General features: G+C 42.9%; 1 protein-coding gene across 7 annotated transcripts in view; it reads right to left on the bottom strand.

Annotated features, from left to right (window-relative positions):
- Positions 1–21,730, bottom strand: part of LOC119170521 (polyamine-transporting ATPase 13A3) — a 1,084,416-nt gene that overhangs the window by 236,302 nt on the left and 826,384 nt on the right. For all 7 annotated transcript variants that reach the window (XR_012894535.1, XR_012894534.1, XM_075890967.1 and 4 more), the window contains one exon: positions 15,103–15,212. Coding sequence is in view for 5 of the 7 variants with exons in the window: in XM_075890967.1 (XP_075747082.1) it covers positions 15,103–15,212 (110 nt within the window). In the remaining 2 variants the exon portion in view is untranslated. The remainder of the gene's footprint in view (positions 1–15,102; positions 15,213–21,730) is intronic.

Raw genomic sequence — 21,730 nt, 5'->3', positions numbered from 1 at the left:
CGGTGTTTTTTTAATAAATATTACTGAATAAGGCAAAAAAATGTTCTGGTATATAACAAAGGTGATAAATGTGAACAGTACAGTTATTGTTCTACTTCGATTTTATTACCAATAACAAAATTGTATAAAAGTTCTTTTGTAAATAGGTTATGCCAATATAAATTGATCAATTTTTGTAATCCCTGTCAATTTGAGTCTGCTACGAGCAGTTTGGCTATTTTAAGTTTACTAACTCTAACAGAATACAATCGTCCCTTATTCAAAAATAGAAGGCTTATGGAATTAGTTTTTTAAGGCCGAACTAAAGCATTAGGTACTATGATTCTCAATATCTTTTTTTTAATTGGAGGCATTTGACAATATTGGTCCCGTGCTGAACGTCATTGGAATTAACTTTCTTAACATAGAACAAGAGAACACGTGGTGTTTTTTATAACCAAAATATTAACCAAGATGTACCGCAGGGCTATGTTCTAGAAACCTTAATTTAGTCATTTTATATCTCAGATTTTTCATTATGCATTAACTCTGCACAGTGTGTGCTGTATGCGGGAGACACTACGCTCTCAATATCTAAAAAATATACATCTAGTTTGATATCAATTCTCAACAGTGAACTCGAATGAATTGTTCCTTGGTATGTTGGAAACCTATTATTCATCAATTCTAAGAAAACTACGTTTATAATCGTTTGACATGTTCAAAAAATGATAAAAATAGAGTTTGTTTATTTTAACCTGTCATAACATCCCGAACTTTAACTGTGCACATTTCTTGGGCATTAAATTTTCAAACTTTTTGATCATATTGCTTCTAATAAACATAAATTTAGTATAAGAGCTCTCAATATATCAGAATTATAATTCTTTAAAAACACGTCATTATCAATATATTATCAGCAGTCACATCATTTACGGCATTCTCTCCTAGGAAAGTACGTATTAATGCTATTTATCATCTCTATATATTCAGCACTTACAAAACATAACCATACTCATCACCACCAATAGCAACTTCTTCACTAATGCCATGACAATGCAAGTCGCATTACTTCATGACCGCAACATATTACACAAATGAGGCTTGTTCAGCTATCATCTTCCCATCATATTTTACACTGCTCAATAAAGTTCTCTTCTACGAGTGTACTGATTCAACATATCTTGCAATATAAAAATATTCCTGATTTGCACACATCATTCGCGTTTATTGTTCGTTGTACATATTATAACTACGGGAAATTACTTCGACATTTGCCACCATAAAACTGTGAAATGATTTAGCAGCCAGGAATAAGCAAATAATGCTGTACTCGTCTGGCTATTTTTTTTATTTTCAAGACTGCATTGAGAACGAGATTATACTCGGCTCAGCAAATCTGGAAAGTTAAAGGAAACTAACAGTTTTATGCAAAATGATTACTCTTGGGCAACCATAAAAAATGCAATGTTATGCTGCGAACCAAGATAAAACGGGAAGTGCTGCTCGTAAAAAAAACTTTGCGTTAATAATGCGCTTTACGTGCGGGATGATGCAATTTCCACAAGTGCTCCAGTACTAGCTACTGACAGCAAAGCAGCTGAATTGTAACGTTCACAGACATCTGATAAAATTTCGAACTCCTTTTCTTTGAAAGCGAAGAACATTCTATTTAAAATAGATACCCTTGAGAACTTGTTTCTTGTTTACTGCCATTTATTGGTGGTTTTGACCAATACCTGGTTAAAAGATAACATTTGCAATAGTGAAATAATAGCGCGTGGTTTTTGCATTTACCGACGCGATGATGGCTAATGGGGTGGGGTAACCGCAGTGATTGCTAAGGCATGCATAAATATACATGTTATCAGGTCGAAGATCAGGAGAGCTTCTTTTTAAACATCACAATAAATATATTGCCTTTCTCGCTCTTTGGTGTTTACAGGGAAGCTGATGCTAACTTGTTTTTTTCTTCCCAGGTTCTGTGATAATTTTATGAAGGTATGCAAATGTATTATAATATTGACACGAAATTTAACTTTTCAGCCATAAACTAGATTAATTTGTCATGTGGTAGTTGTGAACATACGAACACATTATCTCATATAAAGCTGGTTTTGATTGTTGCGCAAATTGTATATCTATTTACGAGACTGCAAGTACTTCAGGACCTCTTTCTTTTCAGTGAATTCCTCGGTAAATTTACTATTGTTGTTAAACCCGGTATTTCAGATTATGAATTGTTTTTCTTTTTATGGGAAAATTTCAGGGATACAAGACACAGTCAGAATATTACGTCAAATCAAAGCGATTACAATCACAGTGATGATACTTCACTTATTATTTATATAAATTAAACATGAGTTCTGACAGTGACTACAAAAATATTCATGCCCTACAGTTTTATCTTCACGCTTTCGTTTGTTCCTATGGGAAATGTTTTTATTAATTGCGAAATTCTGAAGATTAGTAATGAAATCCTTCATACAAAACGTAGACTAAAGCGAATCACAATTAAACAACATAATTCTAACACTACTCTACTAGATCTTAAGAAGGAATAGGCATCCGAATAGCAACAAGCAAAGAATCGTTATTTTACCTTTTCACTTCCACACTTTCTTATAACTGACGCGACAAAATTTTGTTGTTACTCCGAACAATCAAATGAGTTATTACAAAAAAATCTGTGAATAATATTATTATCGAAAACACGACTGATATAGCAAATGAATTTGTGTACAATTTTATATTGTTCTTTCTTTAGCGACAACGTTATCACACACAACAAACCTTTCGTGACCTATGTACCAGTAATAACAAGGGAGGGTATTTTGACTGTGCTATTTAAACTAAAGCAAAAAAGTGCGGCTGCAGATGGGTTCTCCATTATGTTTTTTAAGCGATTTGTAGTGCAAATCACCGATTACTTGGCGGCATTCCTTCCTGCTTTCTTCAACCTCTAGTGAGCTCCGTGATGACGGAAAGATTGGGCGTGTAGTGCCAATTTTTCAGAAAGACGGCAAGCCTAACTCATCAAAAAGTAGGCCAGTCTCGATTTTATATATTTCGTCCAAACCTATAGAAAACTTCAATCTTGGCCATGTAAGGTCTTTCGTGTCTAACGGCAACGTCTTTTTATCATTTCATTAGCACAAATTTACTAAGATCCCATCCAATATAACTCAGCTACTCACTGAAGCTCAGGACATGATCATGTCATAAGACCACTCGGGGCATATAGATGCATTCTTCATAGATTTTAGCGATGCGTCTGACAAGGTGTCAAAGACAAAACTACTATATAAACTACGATTATCAGGACTACCCTCAACTTTGCACCCGAGCTCCCTATACGCTAACTAACTGCTCGAAAGTTAAAAAATACAGTGCCTTAGCTCTAGGTTTTTATTTAATGAGTGCTTCTGATTTCAATCACCTACTTAATTAAGTAAACTTGCAGGGCTTTCACCATTTCAAAAGCAAACCAAACTTGAAAGCGAAAATTCCTTTTCCTAACACATCATAATCACGGTAAAATAAGCCACGATGGGTACTTCGAAATTGAAACACATGAAACATCAGGACAGAGACACAGTACGTATATACCGCCTCTCATAGCTTATAACAATTGTTTCAGGTACAGTTTTTTTCCTAGGGCAATTCAACAGTGGAATTTCATGCAAGATCTGGTTGTGAAAGCTAAATCTCTTTCTGAGCTTTTAGAAACGATAAGCTGCATAGTAATTTGTGATTTAATACGTTAAATTGAAATGACTTGTGTAAATTATGTGCTTATAAATAAACTATGATGTTTATTATGTATTTTGATAAGCTGTATAGTAGATGTTTCATCAGCAATATTTGCCTTTATTATTTTATTGAGGAGCACGAAATCGTAAAACTTGTATTATCTGGATTTCGATTCGTGCCGTTAAGGGATATTAGTTTCTGTAAAAAATATTTTTTGGTGTTTCTCTGTGGGGGTGCTGATTCCCCCTGTATTGTTTTCTGCGCCGCGTGGTGCATGTGTCTCAAGCAGAAGCCGTAATTCGTAGTCACAACAATTGAGCGGTAGGTGGCGCTGTATTCACGAGCGTTGCTAACTGCTATCATCATCATGGTTGTTAGAGCGGTGGCGCCGGCGGTGACCCCTGGTGGCAGGCAAGCCTTGGTGGTGGGAGAGAGGGTTCAGCGAGTCTTTTGTGGCGTGAGGCGGTAGCGCGGACGGTTGCCTCCAGCGGTGGGTCTGGTGGAGGTGGCACCGCTTACCGCCTGCGGTGAGCCCACGTGGTTAGTCAGGCGTTAGCAACATTGCCTTGTTTGTCATGTTCTTGAGTGTTGTTTATGATTGTGCAAGGATGTCTTAACGTGTTACTTACAGCTCATGTATAACAATTCGGCTGACAATATTGACGTCCTTGAAATATTTAAATAAACATGTGAGTTGCTTGGTTTGTTCCCACCACGTCTGCTGTGTCCGTTCACTCTAAGTTCGGGGTGGGTACCTCTCTCACAACGAGACCCCACACTGGCTGCCAAACGTGGAGCTCTTGGAGCATCGGACGGTGGTTTCCACGGCTTGGTAGAAGCTTTTGTTAGAGCCGAGGTAGAGTAGGCCTAGGGGGACTTTTTTGCTAGCGTCGGTGGTGTGCTTTGTTGAAGGTGTTTTTTATTATTTTGTTGTTTCTGGTTTGCAAGAACGTTGTTTAGTTGGCACGAGAGCCATGCGGTCTGCATCCTAGGGTGATCAGAGCTAAGAGCACGTGGATTGTAGGCCAGGCTCGAAGCGAGTAAGTATAAAAGCCTCGTGAATGGTTTGATTTTTTGTAAAAGCTTTTTCTATCGCTTTCGGGCTCAGGGAGCTGGGCGTCGTTGCTGTCTGGTATTGCGGCTTGACACCGGGGCACCACGACACCGTCTGGGATGATGGACGCCGATCGCTCGGTAAGCTGCTGTGTGCAGTGAGCGATAGGGCCACCTTACAGAGTGGATGTCTCCTTGCAGCTGCCTCTTCGGTGCCTAGGCTGGGTGCTGGGTGGATGCTGGTTTTTGTTAAACGACTCATTAGGCCTAAGTCTCTGCGCAGCCGCCTGTCCCACGTGGCACAACTAGGTGGATCGTGGCGTTGGGGTGTCGCCCTTTGCTTCCTTAACCTTTTTTTTAACTTGCCAGGCATGAGCTAGCAAAAAGTAATTTTGTTTTATTTTGAATGGCGTCTCGGCTGCCGTAGATGTATTAGCTAGCAGTACTGACCATGGTACCACATGGGCCAGGACCCCGAAGCTCCCTTTCCTTTGCCCTGTTGCATTGTTCTGTCGAGTGTTTTGGAATGTACACAGCGGGAATGATATAACCCGCGGCTGGCTGCCCTCTGCACATCGTCAGCGCCGCTGGCCAGGAATGCGGTCGTGAGGTCGAGCGATGAAGATGCCTAGGATCTGCACAACTTCCTGCAGTCTGACGCCTTCCTGAGTGCTCGTCACAACCGGAAGACGTGTCGGTGCGAGTGACAGATTGTCCCGCCAATGGCTAAGTTGCTCTTGCGGGACCGGTACTGTGATGAAGTCATTGATCCGGACAGTGCAGCAGTGTCGACCGGCGGCGGTGTTGTGGTGCACGGAAGTAATGTAGGGACATGTGTTGTCATTTTTTTTAAATTGTGTAGCGGATTTTTTTTCTTTTCAGGATATGGTTTGAATTAAGGTTGGGGAGATGTGCAGGAGCTGACACCCCACGCAAGGCTGTTCGCGCCGCGTGGCGCACGTGTCTCGTGCAGAAGCTGTATTTCGGAGTCACAACTGTTGAGCGGTAGGTGGCGCTGTGTTCGCGAGCGTTGATAACCGCTGTCATCATCATGGTTGCCAGAGTGGTAGCGCTGGCGGTTACCCCTGGCGGCACGCAAGCCTTGGGGGTGGCAGAGACGGTTCAGCGAGTCTCTTGTGACGTGGGGTGGTAGCGTGGATGGTTGCCTCCAGCGGTGGGTCTGCCGTGGGCGGCACCGCGGGCCGTCTGCGGTAGGCCCACGTGGTGAGTCAGGCGTTGGCGACAACGCCTTCTTTGTCATGTTGTTGAGTGTTGTTCAATATTGTGTAGGAATGTCTTAACATGGTAATTAAAGTTCATGTATAATAATCCGGCTGACGATATCAGCGTTCTTAAAATAGATATATAAACATGTGGGTTGTTTGTTTGTTCTGACCGCAACTGCTGTGTCCATTCACTGTAAGAGCGTGGTAATTCTCTATCTCACAAAGAGGCCTCACATCTTTATGCACATTTCTGTTTAAGTATGAGTTCATTCCACTCCTGTATAGACGTACAAAAAGGGGTATCAGTAACAATAAATGAAACGAAATGAAATGGGTTGTAGCATACTTGTATAATAGAAGACAGTTTGTTGTAACAGATGACTGGGAATCCGGTATGTTGTTTCTTTGTTCTAGTGTGCCTCAGAGCAGTGTTTGTCTGATACAGCTAGTGTAATTTTTGCCCAAAATTGGACAGTATACAAAGAGATGTGTTTTTGTATTAAACATGTTGGTTTTTATGAGTTGTCGTTGAAAGTTCTACAGTGGTGTCGAATATGGTGCATTGAAATTAACGTGAAAAACGTATGTTATTTGCAGTTAAATTTTAGAGCTGCCTTGTTCCTATTTCCATGTTCGCAACAGTACGTTCTTTCTAACTATGAAATAGCATGTGGTAATAGCTATAACTTGTTTGGAGTAACACTAATTGCTAGGTTATCCTGGTGAGGTCATATTTCGAAAATATGTGCATGAGCGCTTTAGTAGTTGTGCTTCCCTAGAAGGGAGCTATACAAAGATCCGGCAAAACAAATGTTACTCGAATGCAATACTTACATACTTTCTGTATTAGAGCATGTTTCAGCAATTCGGGATCCAGAAACTAAGCATGATATACAAAAATTTCACATTTCACAAAAGAAGGTCATTACATTCAGTTTTGGTTAGTATACAAGTGACTCCTTTAATAAACCTATGGAAGAACACGGGATCCGGATATTAAAAACATGTCGCAAATATGCTTGTATAGTTTTTTCGCATAAAATAGTCAAAGGTAAATCTGTCACTCCTGTACCATTATGTGTAAAAACACCAAAAATATGAACGCAACATAATTCATTCTCTGAAACTGATATTTCCTAAAACTCTGCATTAAGCACAGCTTTATTCGACCATTTCCGATTGAAATGTCCTTTTGAAAATACCAATTTTTGAGGCGGCGAATTTTCGAGCGGCACTGGAAAGAATTTTTTTAGGAACATTTCGTTCGTGCTTCTAGCTCTAACGTACGTATTACACTTTAGTCATGAGTTTGTGCTTGATTGCTAGTTACCTCACGAATTTGTAATGCTGATGTGTCTCTTAGTTTACTTTGTTTTATAATCTTTTACTTCTGTCCGGGCCTGTCAAATAAAAAAATAAATCACAAGCATGTCATCATTTACATGCAAGGACATGTTAGAAGCAATTTTGGTTTATGTCAAGATAGTGAACTGGCCGCATGCGCAATAAAAACGTGGCAAGTTTTTCTGTACAAGGCATGATTTGTCATCTTTCTTTTTCATCGAAAACTGCAGAAACGTAGTCCAAGCAGGGAGGGCAATAAAAATAGCACAACTGTGAACATCTTGAGAAAAACGAAAAGAACGAACAACACAAAGCAATAAAACAGAAATGCAGTCATTTTATTTGGTGAAACATTATAATATAAATCAATATTGAGGAGCACTATAATGCATTTTTCATTATACAATTTCATTCCATTTCATTCATTCAATTTTTCATTCTGCATGCTCTCATGAAGTAAAGTGTTGATGCATCTTATCTACGGTGACACGTCGTTTGGTTTAATAGGGTCGATATATATAGAGATGAGTCTGATGATGAATCGTTCATGTAAAGTAGTTCAAGAAAGTCCAGTCTATGCTTTGTTTTTTCCCATTTTCCCACAAGTGGTTCAATATGTTTAGCTTTAATAAGTTCTATGAGCTAACCCGATCCAGTGTTAAGAATTGGTCCAGTAAAAAATCTAACTTCTCTCACTGCGCTTTCTCAAGGTTATTGATGATATATATATATATATATATATATATATATATATATATATATATATATATATATATATATATATGTATATATATATATATTGTAACGAAGAGCGGCGCGGCAGCTGTGGGCCATGGGCTGGAAAGCGAGGAAGAAGAGGCAGAATAAGAACAGCTGGCCCAGGATCGAGTGTTGTCTCTTGTTCTCTGTCTCGCTCATAACAATGGCGCCGCCGTTCAACGAACCTGTGTGCGACGACCTGCGTGAAGAAACCGTCCTATGGAGCGGACGAACTCTCCAGCGGCCCGCAGCTCCTGCTATCGTGGCCATGGCATCTGACCTGGCCACCGCGGGTGCCCAAGCCAGCGCGCTGCCTGCAGGCGTCCTTGCCAAATCACAAGGCGACTCCACTGACTTGGCTTCGCAAGCCGCCTCCTTGCCCCGGGACGCCGTACACACTCCCTTGGACTTCGCCTCTGGTACCATCCCTGGAGCAACGTCAGTACCGTCACCAGAAGACAGGCGTAATTTCTCGCCTGTAGCCGCCAGCGAACTCTGCACGGTTCTGCAGGCCATCGCTACTTCAAGCCAGCGTCTTGAAGACGCCACCGTCACCTTCTCAGCAGCCTGTGCACGCACTACGTTGCCTCCTCCGTTTATGCCAGAAATTCCTGACTTTACTGGCGTTGATCAAGACCCAACTGTCTGGCTGGATGAAATCTATTCGTTGGCCCGTCGACATGCTTGAACTGACAACGTGATGCTATCGCTAGCCGTAAGCCGACTGCACGAGTCCGCCAAAGCGTGGCATCAATACGATGGCTGCATGTACAAATCCTGGAGTGACTGGACTACAGCCTTCGTCACGGCCTTCCCACCACTTTCATCCGCATACGACGACCATTTCATGCGCATGCGATCGCGCCGGCAGGCTCCATCGGAAGACGCCCGTAGATAAGCTCGGGCTTCTTAACAAATGTGGCATTACATGGATCTCTCCGGCTGCCCGCCAGTGGGTCGTTGATGGCTTGGCTGACCCTACCCATGCTGCCATCTTATCTCGCCAGTCACCTGAAGCGTCACTCCAGGTTTTCGCTCAAAAGGCAGCCGAACTTCAGCAGAACTCTCGTCGTCGGCTTAGCTTGGACACATTACCGACTGTCCGTTCGACTTACGCCTCCACACAACATGGATGCTTCAAGTGCGGTCGCACTGGCCACAACGACAAGGAGCGTCTTCAACCTTTCCATACCCGAATCCACTACCAAGCTTGTCATACTCCTCGAATGTCAATTCATGTTGAGGGAATAGATGACCTATCTGCTCTGGTGGATACCGGTGCGGAACGAACGGCGCTACACCGACGTCATGCTCCGGACACTATCTGACCGTGGACGCAACCTCCCCACTGTGGACTTGGAAGAAGTGCTATGCCAGTCGGAATGCTCGACATTTCAATCCGGACGGCAGCGGGCACTGAAGTTCTTCCAGCCATTCCAGTCTTTGAAGACCTCCCTGCCGACATGATCCTTGGTGCTGACTTCTTGCTATCTGATGACATTGAGCTCACCATACATCGCGGCCACGTCGAGCTCCGGTCTTCGACAGCTGGGGCTACCGCCACAACCCTGCCACCACCGACAGGTGAGCCGTCCACTCCGCCTACCTTATCTTCTATATTGGCTCGCCATCAGCCAGTAATCGCTAGCAATACAGCAGAACTGCCAGGCACTAATTTTCTGCTCCATCGCATACCAACGGGAGATCATCCGCCAAGATGCGTACCACTGCGACGATACGCTGAACGAGAACGGGCAGTGATCACAGAACAAGTAGATGAAATGCTTGCCGCGGGCATAATTAGGCCGTCATTGAGTCCGTGGGCAGCGCCAGTCGTCCTTGTTCGCAAGAAAAACGAATCACTACGCTTCTGCGTGGACTACAGGCAGCTCAATAAGTGTACTATGCCTGACTCCTACCCTTTACCCCGCATTGATGACGCTGTTGATACAGTACGTCACTTGCAAGTTCTTTTCGTCACTTGATTTACGCACAGGGTACTGGCAGATTAACATCGCGGAGGAAGATCGATGTAAAACGGCCTTTCGCACACCTTTCGGTTTGTATGAATTCAACCGCATGCCGTTTGGACTAAGAACGGCTCCTAGCACTTTTTAGCGTGCGATGAATTCAGTGCTCGGACCATTGAAAAACCAAGCCTGTGTGGTGTACTTAGACGACATCCTGGTCGTTGGCAGGACGGAGGATTAACACCTTCGCAATTTGGACAAAGTACTACACAGTCTCTATGCAGCAGGGTTTCGTTTGAACAAAGAGAAATGCCAGTTTGGGGTGTCCAAGATTTCGTACCTGGGACGAAATATATCTCCTGTCGGCATTCAGCTACTCCCGGAGCGAATAGCTGCCGTGTCGCAGTATCCCACACCAACCTGCTTGAAGCAGGTTCAGTCATTTTTGGGTATGGCGTCGTATTTGCGAAGGTTTATTCCCTACTTCGCTTCGATCGCAGCTCCCTTGAGCGGTCTTCTTAAAAAGACGCGCGCTTTGAATGGGGCGTCTCACAAGAAAATGCTTTTCGAGCTATAAAACAAAAGCTCACTTGTTGCCCCATACTGAGTCACTTCAATGAGGACTGGTCCACCGAAGCGCACACTGATGTCAGCCAAGTCGGCCTAGGAGCTGTGTTAGTGCAGCGTGATCCAGATGGCGTGGAACACGTGGTCGCTTATGCCAGCCGTAAACTATCAGACACCGAGCGCCACTATCACTCCAACGAACTTGAATGTCTTGCAGCGGTATGGAGCGTCGTTGATAAGTTTCGACATTAACTTTTCGGGCGTAAGTTCACTGTTGTGATTGATAATGCTGCTATAGCATGGATGTTCTCCAAGCAGCAACTTAAGCACAAATTCGCCCGGTGGATAATCACGCTGCAAGAATACGATTTTGACGTGCGCCACCGCTCCGGGGGGCTAAACAGCAATGCCGATGCCCTCTCACGGAACCCCCTTGACTGCTCGCAACAAACCAGGCAAACCCACATTTTTTTCGCCAAAATGGAAATATCCCGAGCCCAACAGGAGGATAAAGATTTGGCCTCCATTATTGCATTCATCTCTGACAAGGGAAATCACAGTATTCTTGTGGTGCGCACTGCCGCATTGTACCGGCGTCACTGGCGAGCGGACCGATCCGAAGAACGTTACCTCCTGGTGATCCCGAAATCCCACAGGTCAGAAATATTACGAGCCAATCATGACTCCCCAGAAGGCGGACACGCCGGCCAACGAGCTACGCTCCAGAAACTACAAGAACGTTTTTGGTGGACGAACATGCAAAGTAGGGTCCATTCTTATGTCGCCAGTTGCAAAATCTGCCAGCAGTTTAAGCGACTGCCTGGGTGTCAACCTGAATTCCTAACACCAATCCAGATACCCGAAACAATTTTCCACACGATTGGCATTGATTACAATGGACCTCTACCCACCACCACTTCAGGAAATCGTTACGTCATTGTAGCAGTAGACTACCTGTCAAAATACGTGGAAGTGGAGGCCGTGCCATCACTTGCATCCACTTACCTAATCGACTTCCTCAAGCACCGATTTGAATAGAGACATGGCTTACCAAAAAAGTTAATATCTGATCGGGCTACAACGTTTCGTAGCGCGGAACCGAAAAAAGTACCTTCGCACGGCAGGCATGCAGCACCACTTCGCATCCGCGTTTCATCCTCAAGCAAACGGCCTTACTGAGAGAACCAACCAGAGCATCCAGGCACGACTCGCTCCATATACGAAGGCAGGAAAAAGAGGAGAGGCCGACTGAAATGTCCACCTTCCGTCAGCCGCTTTTGCGATTAACACGGCACGGCAGACGTCTACCGGGGAAACGCCCTACGAAATTGTTTATGGGAAACTACCACAGCTGAAAGCGGTCCTCAGTCTGGATGCTCCCATTATAATTCCACGTGCCAACGATTGCAAAGTGGCCAGTCAGAAGATCCGAACTAAGGTGATCAAGGAAGCCACCCACGCACAAGAAAATCAAAAGCGCCACTATGACAGACGCTATAGACCCGCTCCTGCTTACAACATCGGTGTTGAGGTCTGGGTGCAAAGGGGCACCAGCGGGCCTTGCAAGAAGCTACTCCCTATGTTCGACGGGCCATTCATAATTACTCATCGTGTAGGAGAAAATACCTGGCGTGTGAACACCTCAGATGCGAACTTCAGTCTCGATAAACGCAAAAGAAACAACTTTGCTGTGCATGTGTCGCGCTTGAAAAAAAAGCAGTTGGACCGCTGCGGGTGCAATGAACTGTAATTTTTTTTTCTTTGTCGGGTCCGCAGTGTGGCCGAATGTAACGAAGAGCGGCGCGGCAGCTGTGGGCCATGGGCTGGAAAGCGAGGAAGAAGAGGCAGAATAAGAACAGCTGGCCTAGGATCGGGTGTTGTCTCTTGTTCTCTGTCTCGCTCATCACAATATATATATATACATATATATATGGTGGTGATGGCGTAGTGGTTAGAGCATCCGCCTCGCATGCAAAAGGTCTGTGGTTCAAATCCCGGTGCTGGGCAGTTCCCAACCAGATTTAAAAAAAAAATTCCGCGTGGTGATAGAACTGCATTAAGAGGCCTGAGGTGCGGCCTCACCGGCAACCACCGCCGGTAGCACACTTCCTCACCAGAGAAGGATTGGCCACCCTGGTGCAGCATCTGGCCTCTACCTCCCACATGAATACGTCAATTGGAAGAATGCTAACATCATGGTAATACATAAGCAAGGAGATGAAAAAGACTTAAAGAATTACAGGCTGATCAGCTTGCTCTTTGTAGTGTACAAGCTATTTACAATGGTATACATATAATTGCTAACATAGTAAAGAAAACATTAGAATTCAATCAACCAAAGGAACAAGCAGGATTTCTAACAGGCTACTCAATAATTGACCACAATCATACTATCAATCAGGTAATAGAGAAATGCTCAGAATACAAGCCACCACCATACATAGCCTTCATACATTACAAGTAGGCGTCTGACTCCGTAAAAATATCAGGCCTCATGCAGACACTGCGGAATCAGGGCGTCGATGAAGTATATATAAACACCCTGGAAGAAATCCACAGGGGATCAACTGCTACCATAACGCTTCATAAAGAAAGCAACAAAATACCTATCAAGAAGGGTGTAAGGCAGGAGACACATTCTCCCCAATGCTATTTACCACGTGCTTCCAGGAGGTTTTCAGAAGCCTAGAATGGTAACAGTTAGGGATATGAAATAATGGAGAGTACCTTAGTAACCTGCGCTTCGCCGATGAATTGCATTGCTGAGTAACTAAGGGGACAAATTGTAACTCATGATTACGGACTTAGACAAGGAGAGCAGAAAGGTGGGTCTTAAAATATTCCGCAGAAAACGAAAGTAATGCACAACAACCTCGGAAGAGAGCAGCGCTTCGAGATAGATAATAGTGCACTTCAAGTTGTAAAAGACTATGTCTACTTAGGGCAGGTAATAACCGCGGCGCTGAACCACGAGATTGAAGTAACTAGAAGAATAAGAATGGGGTGGAGCACATTCGGCAAGCACTCTCAAATTATGACAGGTATATTGCCACTATCCCTCAAGAGAAAGGTATATAACAGCTATATCTTGCCAGTACTTAGCTACGGAGCAGAAGTCTGGAGACTTAAAAAGAGGGTTCAGCTTAAATGGAGGACGACGTAGCGAGAAATAGAAAGAAAAATGGTAAGTGTAACCTTAAGGGACCAGAAGAGGGCAGAGAGGATTAGAGAAAAAACGGGGGTTAGGAATATCATAGTTGAAATCAAGAAGAGAAAATGAACATGGGCCGGGCATGTAGCGCGTAGACAGGATAGCCGCTGGTCATTAAGGGTAACTAACTGGATTCCGAGAGAAGGCAAGCGGGTTTGGGGGAGACAGAAAGTTAGGTGGGCTGATGAGATTAACAAGTTTGCGGGTATGAATTGACAGCATTAAGCACAAGAAGGGGTTAACTGGCGGCACTTGGGAGAGGCCTTTGTCCTGCAGTAGACGTAGTCAGGCTGATGTTATATATATATATATATATATATATATATATATATATATATATATATATATATATATATATATATATATATATATATATATATATATATATATATATATATATATATATATATATATATATATGGTGAACATCTCGCCAGGGAACAGGCTATGAGTGCACCAAGCGTATATTCCAAGTCGTACATTACTAAATTTGCTGTATCTGAAGCTAGACAATCAACAGCTACTGAAAAGAGCAAGCTGGCGAGCTCTTTCCGAGCAAAGTAAGTGATTTTTGTCACTAGACATGTGATATAATTGATGAGTGCGGCTTTCTCTAAATCCAATTTTGTATTCTTCATTGGCTCTGTTCTTTCTCTTTTTCAAGAAAAAGTTCCAACAGATGGTCGTGCAGGAAAATTAAGTCATTAGTAAGTTCAGCGCAGTGTGCACCTTTGCTTTCTTCATCCTCATTTCATAATGATTTGTGGGGTTTAACGTCCTAAAACCACTATTTGATTATGAGAGGTGCCGTCCTCATTTCATGCACTATGAAATATTGAACTATGTGGCCCCAACAAGTCCGACGCTAGAGCTTTGTGACCTCCTCTGCAAATTTCATTGTATGTTTCCTGACGCTGGGTGTCAGTGGTTTGTCATGAGATGTACGTTAGTACGAGTGCGCCATTGGCACAAGGGCAATATCCTTCGCCCATGAAGGAGCGCGTCGGCAACCAGGGGGCTGATAAGCGAAAATAGTCCGCCATGCAATGCCTGCATGGCCCTTGGGCAACCGCTGTTCTGCTTCTCCAGAAAATAGATTGAACTTTTTATATGTGGATCGCCATCGTCCTTACAGAAAAGCTCGTTAAAAATTTTAGCCTGCCTTTTTGTGCAGAAGGAGCTTTAATACCTGAAATAAGCTCGGCTTTACAAATCAAGCAAATATAAAAGCCTAGCTCACCTGATCAGAGTAGGAACACACGACACGCTGGGTGTTCTTGAGGTGAAAGGAGCGGCGATTGAGGCCTCAGCTTCCGACAAAGAAATGCCCACATCTGCCGCCTTCAGAGCCTGGACAGAGTTGTTGCAGTCGACTTAAACTATTTATCTCAGAAATCGACGGCCGAGATCTGAGAGAAAACAAAACCTAGCCCGCTGGGGGCGTAAGAAATGCGGCATCTGTGTTATGTTAGACAGAAAGTTCGCGTAACCAAGTTTAACGAATAAAAGTTGGTGGGTAGGCTTGACGGTTGATGAACCAAGCAAGTAATCTCAACTTCTCAATTATACCACCTATTACGTGCAACCGATGCATAGCGATTGCCTGTTCATTAAAGCTCTACCCAACAAAACCCGAATGTCGACAATTTTTTGTAATCAATCTAAAGCTAGGTGGCTGCGACAATCGTGCTAGTTCTCGCAAGCTAGAAAACAAGTTCTTCGCATTTGTTCCGAGTAGAAACGGATAAACAACGAACGAACAATAAGCGGTAGAAATGAGATAGTTTACCCTTTCTGCTAACCAGATTCTGATGCGACGTGCTTTTTTTTTTCAACTTTCGTCGCGTGAAATTTTGGTCTCGCGTAACACAGCTGCCACATTGAAGACCCGTTCACACTTGGCCTCGAAGAAGGAAAAAGCAACAAAAATAACCAGAAATCTGATCACCGAACAGTCATGCCACGAACGCGACGCAAAAAAAAAAAAAAAACGGGCCGGGACTCATTTTATTGACTTGCGAAAGCGCAACGGCTTCCGCTTCACGGAAAGCAGTCGCAATCGCAAAATACCCGTACTGCATAACAAAGCTGACAGCGTCTAAAATGACACTTTTTCAAGAGCTTTACTTTCATTAAAATCGCCGGAAAGACTGAATACTAAACAAAAATAACATGAATTAACCTAGCAAAGTGAATAGACTGGTTGTTCTCTAGCGCATTCTCTTTTATGTTTTTTAAAGACGATAGTCTTTCTTGGGCACCTTTGATCGCAAAAACTTTGGTCTGTCTGTATGTACCTTTGTCTGTTTGTCCACCGTTATCGCGAATCGGGTATTTGAAACAGCACAAGCTGATACTCCGAACGGCCGACCCCATCCGCAGCGCCCACCAATATTGCTCAAGGATCATCGTTCATACGTGTGCGATTGTCAATTGAAAAGCAACTATTGCGCATATCTGAGGCACCATAACCACGTATATATATTCTGCATTCGTCTTTTACTAGAAAAAGCATAGATAAGCAATTCTAAGGACCGTAGAGCTCATCACGCTGCGCTGACCATGCAACACTTTCACGGAACGGGGAGGGTTTTTAACGTTTTGCTAAGACGAGACGGTGGTGGCACCTACTCGTCACCTTGCGTTCTACACCTTATCAGCTCTGAGATGGGCGCGCACACCTGTGTCAGCGCCACACGCTTTGTTTTCCAAAAAACTGCCAGATGGGGCTCATATCTCACGTGTGACGTGACTTGATGCTCTCGTTCGCCTCCGCTGCACGCTCGAGGCACTCTAAATCAGCGCCTTCGGAATACCATTCAACTATTTTCTTGCGCAGAACATCAGATAAATGTTTTGTTCCCTCTCTCCACACGCAAGACTATCGTCTTTCGACGACATTTGCAGATTACGTGCAGATACGGGGCCAAATTTTTTCACTACCTACAAGTCGAGGTAAACATTCACTCTGGTTCTGACCAAGTTCTTGAACGTATCAAGGGTAGAAGTTATTTACCTCAATGAGGTTTTCGAACGAGTATAGAAAGAGTAATTTTTGCTGCCTTTACTAGGTTTTGGGGGTAATTTCTGAGAGTTATTTTACGTGGTAAAAAAGTTGTGCGATCACGCACCGAGTTCATAAATTAATTAAACATCCAACGACACAGAATTGATGACACATGCAGAAATTGACATGGACCAAAACATACACTAATGCAGTCTATGACAAATAAAAGATCACCTGAACGAACTGTTTTCGTTATCCAACCGCGTCTCGACAATCCGTTATGCATAAACGTAATATCTTGATCTGCGATGCAGCACTGATAGGCTGGTTATGTTTCCTTTTGCGTTGGTGAACAGTAAAGCTTTATACTACAGGTAAAATTAAAGTGTGCTGCAAGTCACCATGAGATCACACTGACCTTTTAGTATAAACCCGCTTGATTTCACCTTTTTGATTGTCGAAATAGTAGCTGGCACTTTGGCTGCTTGTCCCCACCCGCGTGAGAACTGCTGATGTATAGGTCCACAAGAGATACTTATGGAGGCACAAACCACGCCAGCTAAATCATTTTCATTGAGCGGTGGTGCAGAAACACAGTAGCATTACGCATTCAGGAACGCGGGCGAATAAAAGAGCTGCCACGCCTGCACCAGGCTGAGGCTTCTTGCCATAAGTGTCACTGACTCTAGACAAAAAATACCCAGCCGAGAAGTATTTGGGCATGATACGGCTGCTCTGCTCCGGTAGTCTCACTCAAACTGGAATGTACCGGAGTGGATGCATTCATATTTTACCGTTTTCCTCCGGCGAGCGACGGACGAAGGAAGCCGGGGGTAAACGGGACTGATTTCCTGATTATGCTCCGTGGTTGCTCCGCCAGTGCTCCGGTACATCGCCCGGTGGTATTCACTGGCTGTTGGAGGAGTGGCGTAGGCAGCGTCGCCGTGCGGCCGTTTCCCATAAACTAACACGGCGCAGATCAAGCCGGCGCAGTGAAATTTGTAAGAAGCGTTCAGCCACGTGCAGGAAAATAAAATAAGTTTGTGCACTTTCCGAATAAAACAAGCGACTACAAGCAGCAACGAAGGTTGTCATCGACAGAAGAGAATTGCAGAAACCCTAATTATGTAATAGTTCCTTGCAGCAAACGACAAATTGTGATCTTGCGGGTGTTGAGCGACATAGTAGTCAGTCGCTCGTGCAGCACAAAACCAGTGAATGAGCTCTTTTTTCAAATTATTGTGTTATGCTTGTCTGGTAATGCTAAGATTCTTTATAGTTGGTGAGATGACCAATCAGGTTATCAATATTACGCTAATTTTAAAGCTTCTCTGTCAAAAAGTTGAGGGAAAATTTCGTTGCGTTGTTTGGAACACGCGCTTCTTTTTTTAACAAACCCTACGTAATTTTAATCACATCATTGTGTTATGAGGAGCTCTCATTAGATATGACAATGTAGAAGGTTTCAGGGTTGTGCTAGATTCCACAAAAATGTAATAATTGTTTAAAGTTAACAAAACTTGTTAACGATTAATTAGTTCTTGTCAGTATCCAAAATGGTTATAAATGTGCGCTTGTCATATATTAAATGCCATGTCAACGTCTACCATTGTGTATAAAATATTTTGATCTATAATGTAAGCTGAACTAAGAAAACGTGAATGACTGAAAACAGCGTTAATTCTTCATAAATGCAGGTGCATTGAGCTAGGGCAATTCGTTTGGTACAGCCTTTTAGAACTCATGCACGCAGTCATTTTCAGACAAAAAATTATTGTTATTGTATAAGTGGTATCTTAGGTAATAATGTAGAAGCGTTCGGAGATATGGTGCTTTCAGGACAAGAAACAGAGGGGGAAAAGTAGCTGACGAGAACAATGACGAGGAAAGCGGAAAGGGAAGGGTTGCTAGGCAGAATGGGTTAGGGGGCGCTTGGCGCTTATCAAAAAGGTAATTAGTGAACAAGTTTCAGAAGAAGCGAAAACACTCATTACTGCAATCCAATTGACAGCCTGACTCAACACCGTAGGACGGAAGCGACAGGGTAGTGAAAAACTAAAAAACAACAAAAGCGATTTTTTCCGTTGGTGACGGAAGACAGTACTAGCGCGATGCTGAATTTTTTTCTTCTTTCCGTCCTAATGTCTTAGCCGTGAAAGCAGTTTTTTGTGTTAGAGGGGGGGGGGGGGGGTCGAGACGGGAGATAAGTTTTCCCGATCAATTATGTGAAACTGTCAAAACGTTTGCCTTCATATCTCCTTTCTCTCTGAAAAAGGCGCTTCTATATTAGCCTAACAAACACTGCTCACGCACGAGACATACATTTGACCTGGACAATGCAACAACGCTCGCCTGTCAACAGGAAAGGAAAAAAATATAATTTTTGGAGTGATGGTGCACACGTCGTGACGCCTTCACGTGCCTTACCTTCCATGACCTTCGGACGTTCGCATCACTTTTACGTTAAATGAACGGGTTGACCTGCACTCATTTCTGTCAATATATGACGAAAATGAAGTTGGCATAGGTGGCGCGATGTATGTACCTTTATTGATAATCAATTTTGCTTCGTAGTATAGAAAAATATTTTGTTCTGGAGGTTGTTCGTTTTCAATTTATACATGCTCATTCAATAACTACTTTGAAAAATGTCCACTACAAAATGCATCAAAATTGAGTGGGTCGTGCAAATTAAGAAAGAAAAAAAACGCCAAATGTTCTGGAAGTCTATTGTGCAAAGAAGAATGAAGGTACAGCCCACAATCATACAAACTGTATGAGCCTAATTTGATAGAAGTAAGATGGTGAGCACATAATAAATTGCTACTGTAACTTTTACCAATATTATTTGATAAAATTTAGAAGTTATCGGGAAAGGCATTACTGATGCTCCAGAGTACTCAAATTTGCGCATTTGAATGAAAAAAAAATGGTATGAAATATTGCAGCAAAATTAGAGCTATCAATTTAGAAATATATGGGAAACTTTCGCACGTTTTAAACTTTGTTCCCGTCACGAAGCTGCAATTCTGTCATGTAGCGGCTGTCTGGAACTGGAGTAATTGGGATCTCTTTTTTGATAATAAACAATTGTCCTGCTTTTTCGTGGTTGGTTTAAGAACACGATTGATCCTATGGACTCGAAGGCTGTATTGGATTAATTCAGTTACTGTGGTTTCAGTCTTTATTTGGTGCTTCTCGCATGATTTCTAGAACTTATGTACATCTATTCTCTCGCTAAATCATCCAGGAAGCAATCAGCTGAACCCTTGCTTTGTCAATAAATCAGATGAACAGTCCTTCGGGGATAACCCACAATTTTTCCCGGTGGCCACGCTTTCGTCGTTTGTCATGCATCGTTTTGCAACATTGCGGGCTTCATCTGAAAGCGCTGCACACAAATCTGACGAATGAATGAATAAATGAAACAACCCTTATTCAACTTTTCTCGCACCGAGGACACTGTGGTGCACAAGGATAGGGCACTATAGCAGAGAGAGGAGGTAGAGCTGTCTCCGTTTTATTAACGGACGTCATGAAAGCAGCAACGTGGGTGCCACTTGAGCTTAAAATTTGAATACAGTTGATTTGTTGTGACCTGTCTTCTTGTGTGCTATTCTCTGGTGGCTTTGTGCACTTTCCTTCTTTCAGTCCTCTTTTCCTAAATGCTGCGTCGTCAACCAAAAACAGCAGTTTATTTTCAATATATCAAACAGTAAGAACTCAATAAATTCTTAGATTTCATGTGCTAGAGCCCCGAAGAAAAAATACGCAGTAACTTTGCAGTACTTGCATGAGCATTGACAATTATTTCTCCTAACTAACGTGTGACACAATCAGCATCGAATAAGTCAATAGCAAAGCAAAGACAATTAACAAAAAAATTGGCAGATGCTGCGTACTGCTGTAATCGATGATGTGTAAAGCAAGAATCAGGAAGGTTGATATGTCACTTTAAAATGAGCACAACACTACAAGGCGGACGCAAATTATGCCGTATATGACTTCTATATCATGACGTTTTTGTTTAATTTACCTTTGTCGTCTGTTCACGTCGCTTAATACCAAACTTTGTATATGTGGAGCTAGCAAAAGGGTCACGAGTAAGCTTTGAGCGTGTCATGCAGTCATGTTTTCCATGACACGCATATCACAGTTATCATATTTGGACGTGTCATACGCCTTCGTAGTCCATTCACGTCACCTGGTACAAAATTTTGTATATGTGGAGCTAGCGAAACAGCCGCGAGCACGCTATAAGCGTAGCACGTAATCATGTTTCAAAAGACACGCATGTGATGATCGTCATGTTTAGACGTGTCAGGTACCTTCATAATCCATTCACGTACATAAATACCAAATTTTGCAGATGTAAAACTAGCGAAACAACCACGAGCACGCTACGAGTGTGGCGTGTAGTCATGACTAGTCATAACATAAAGAGCATGACATCCATGTCATGATTTCAACGTTGAAGTCTGCCATTTATGTTCGCTTTGCAGCTGTGGCATACCATACCAGTATTGCAAAATGTCTTGAGAAAAAATCCACTGCAAGGGAAGCAAGACTATGAAATGTAAATCGTGACATTCATGACATACATGTCAAGATTTTGGTGCTATGACTCGCCAACTATGCTCATAATACAGTCATGGTAAGTCATACCAATTTCGGTACGGATACCATTTTTCAGATGGCCAGGAGAGCTGAAAGTCATAGGCGGCTAGATAGATAGATAGATAGACAGGCAGATAGATAGATAGATAGATAGATAGATAGATAGATAGATAGATAGATATATAGATAGATAGATAGATATATAGATAGATAGACAGGCAGACAGACAGACAGATAGATAGAT

This window comes from Rhipicephalus microplus, chromosome 3 (genome assembly GCF_043290135.1).
Source record: "Rhipicephalus microplus isolate Deutch F79 chromosome 3, USDA_Rmic, whole genome shotgun sequence".
Taxonomy (NCBI): domain Eukaryota; kingdom Metazoa; phylum Arthropoda; class Arachnida; order Ixodida; family Ixodidae; genus Rhipicephalus; species Rhipicephalus microplus.
Note: the sequence above shows the minus strand (reverse complement) of the source record. Positions and strands in the feature narration are given on the sequence as shown.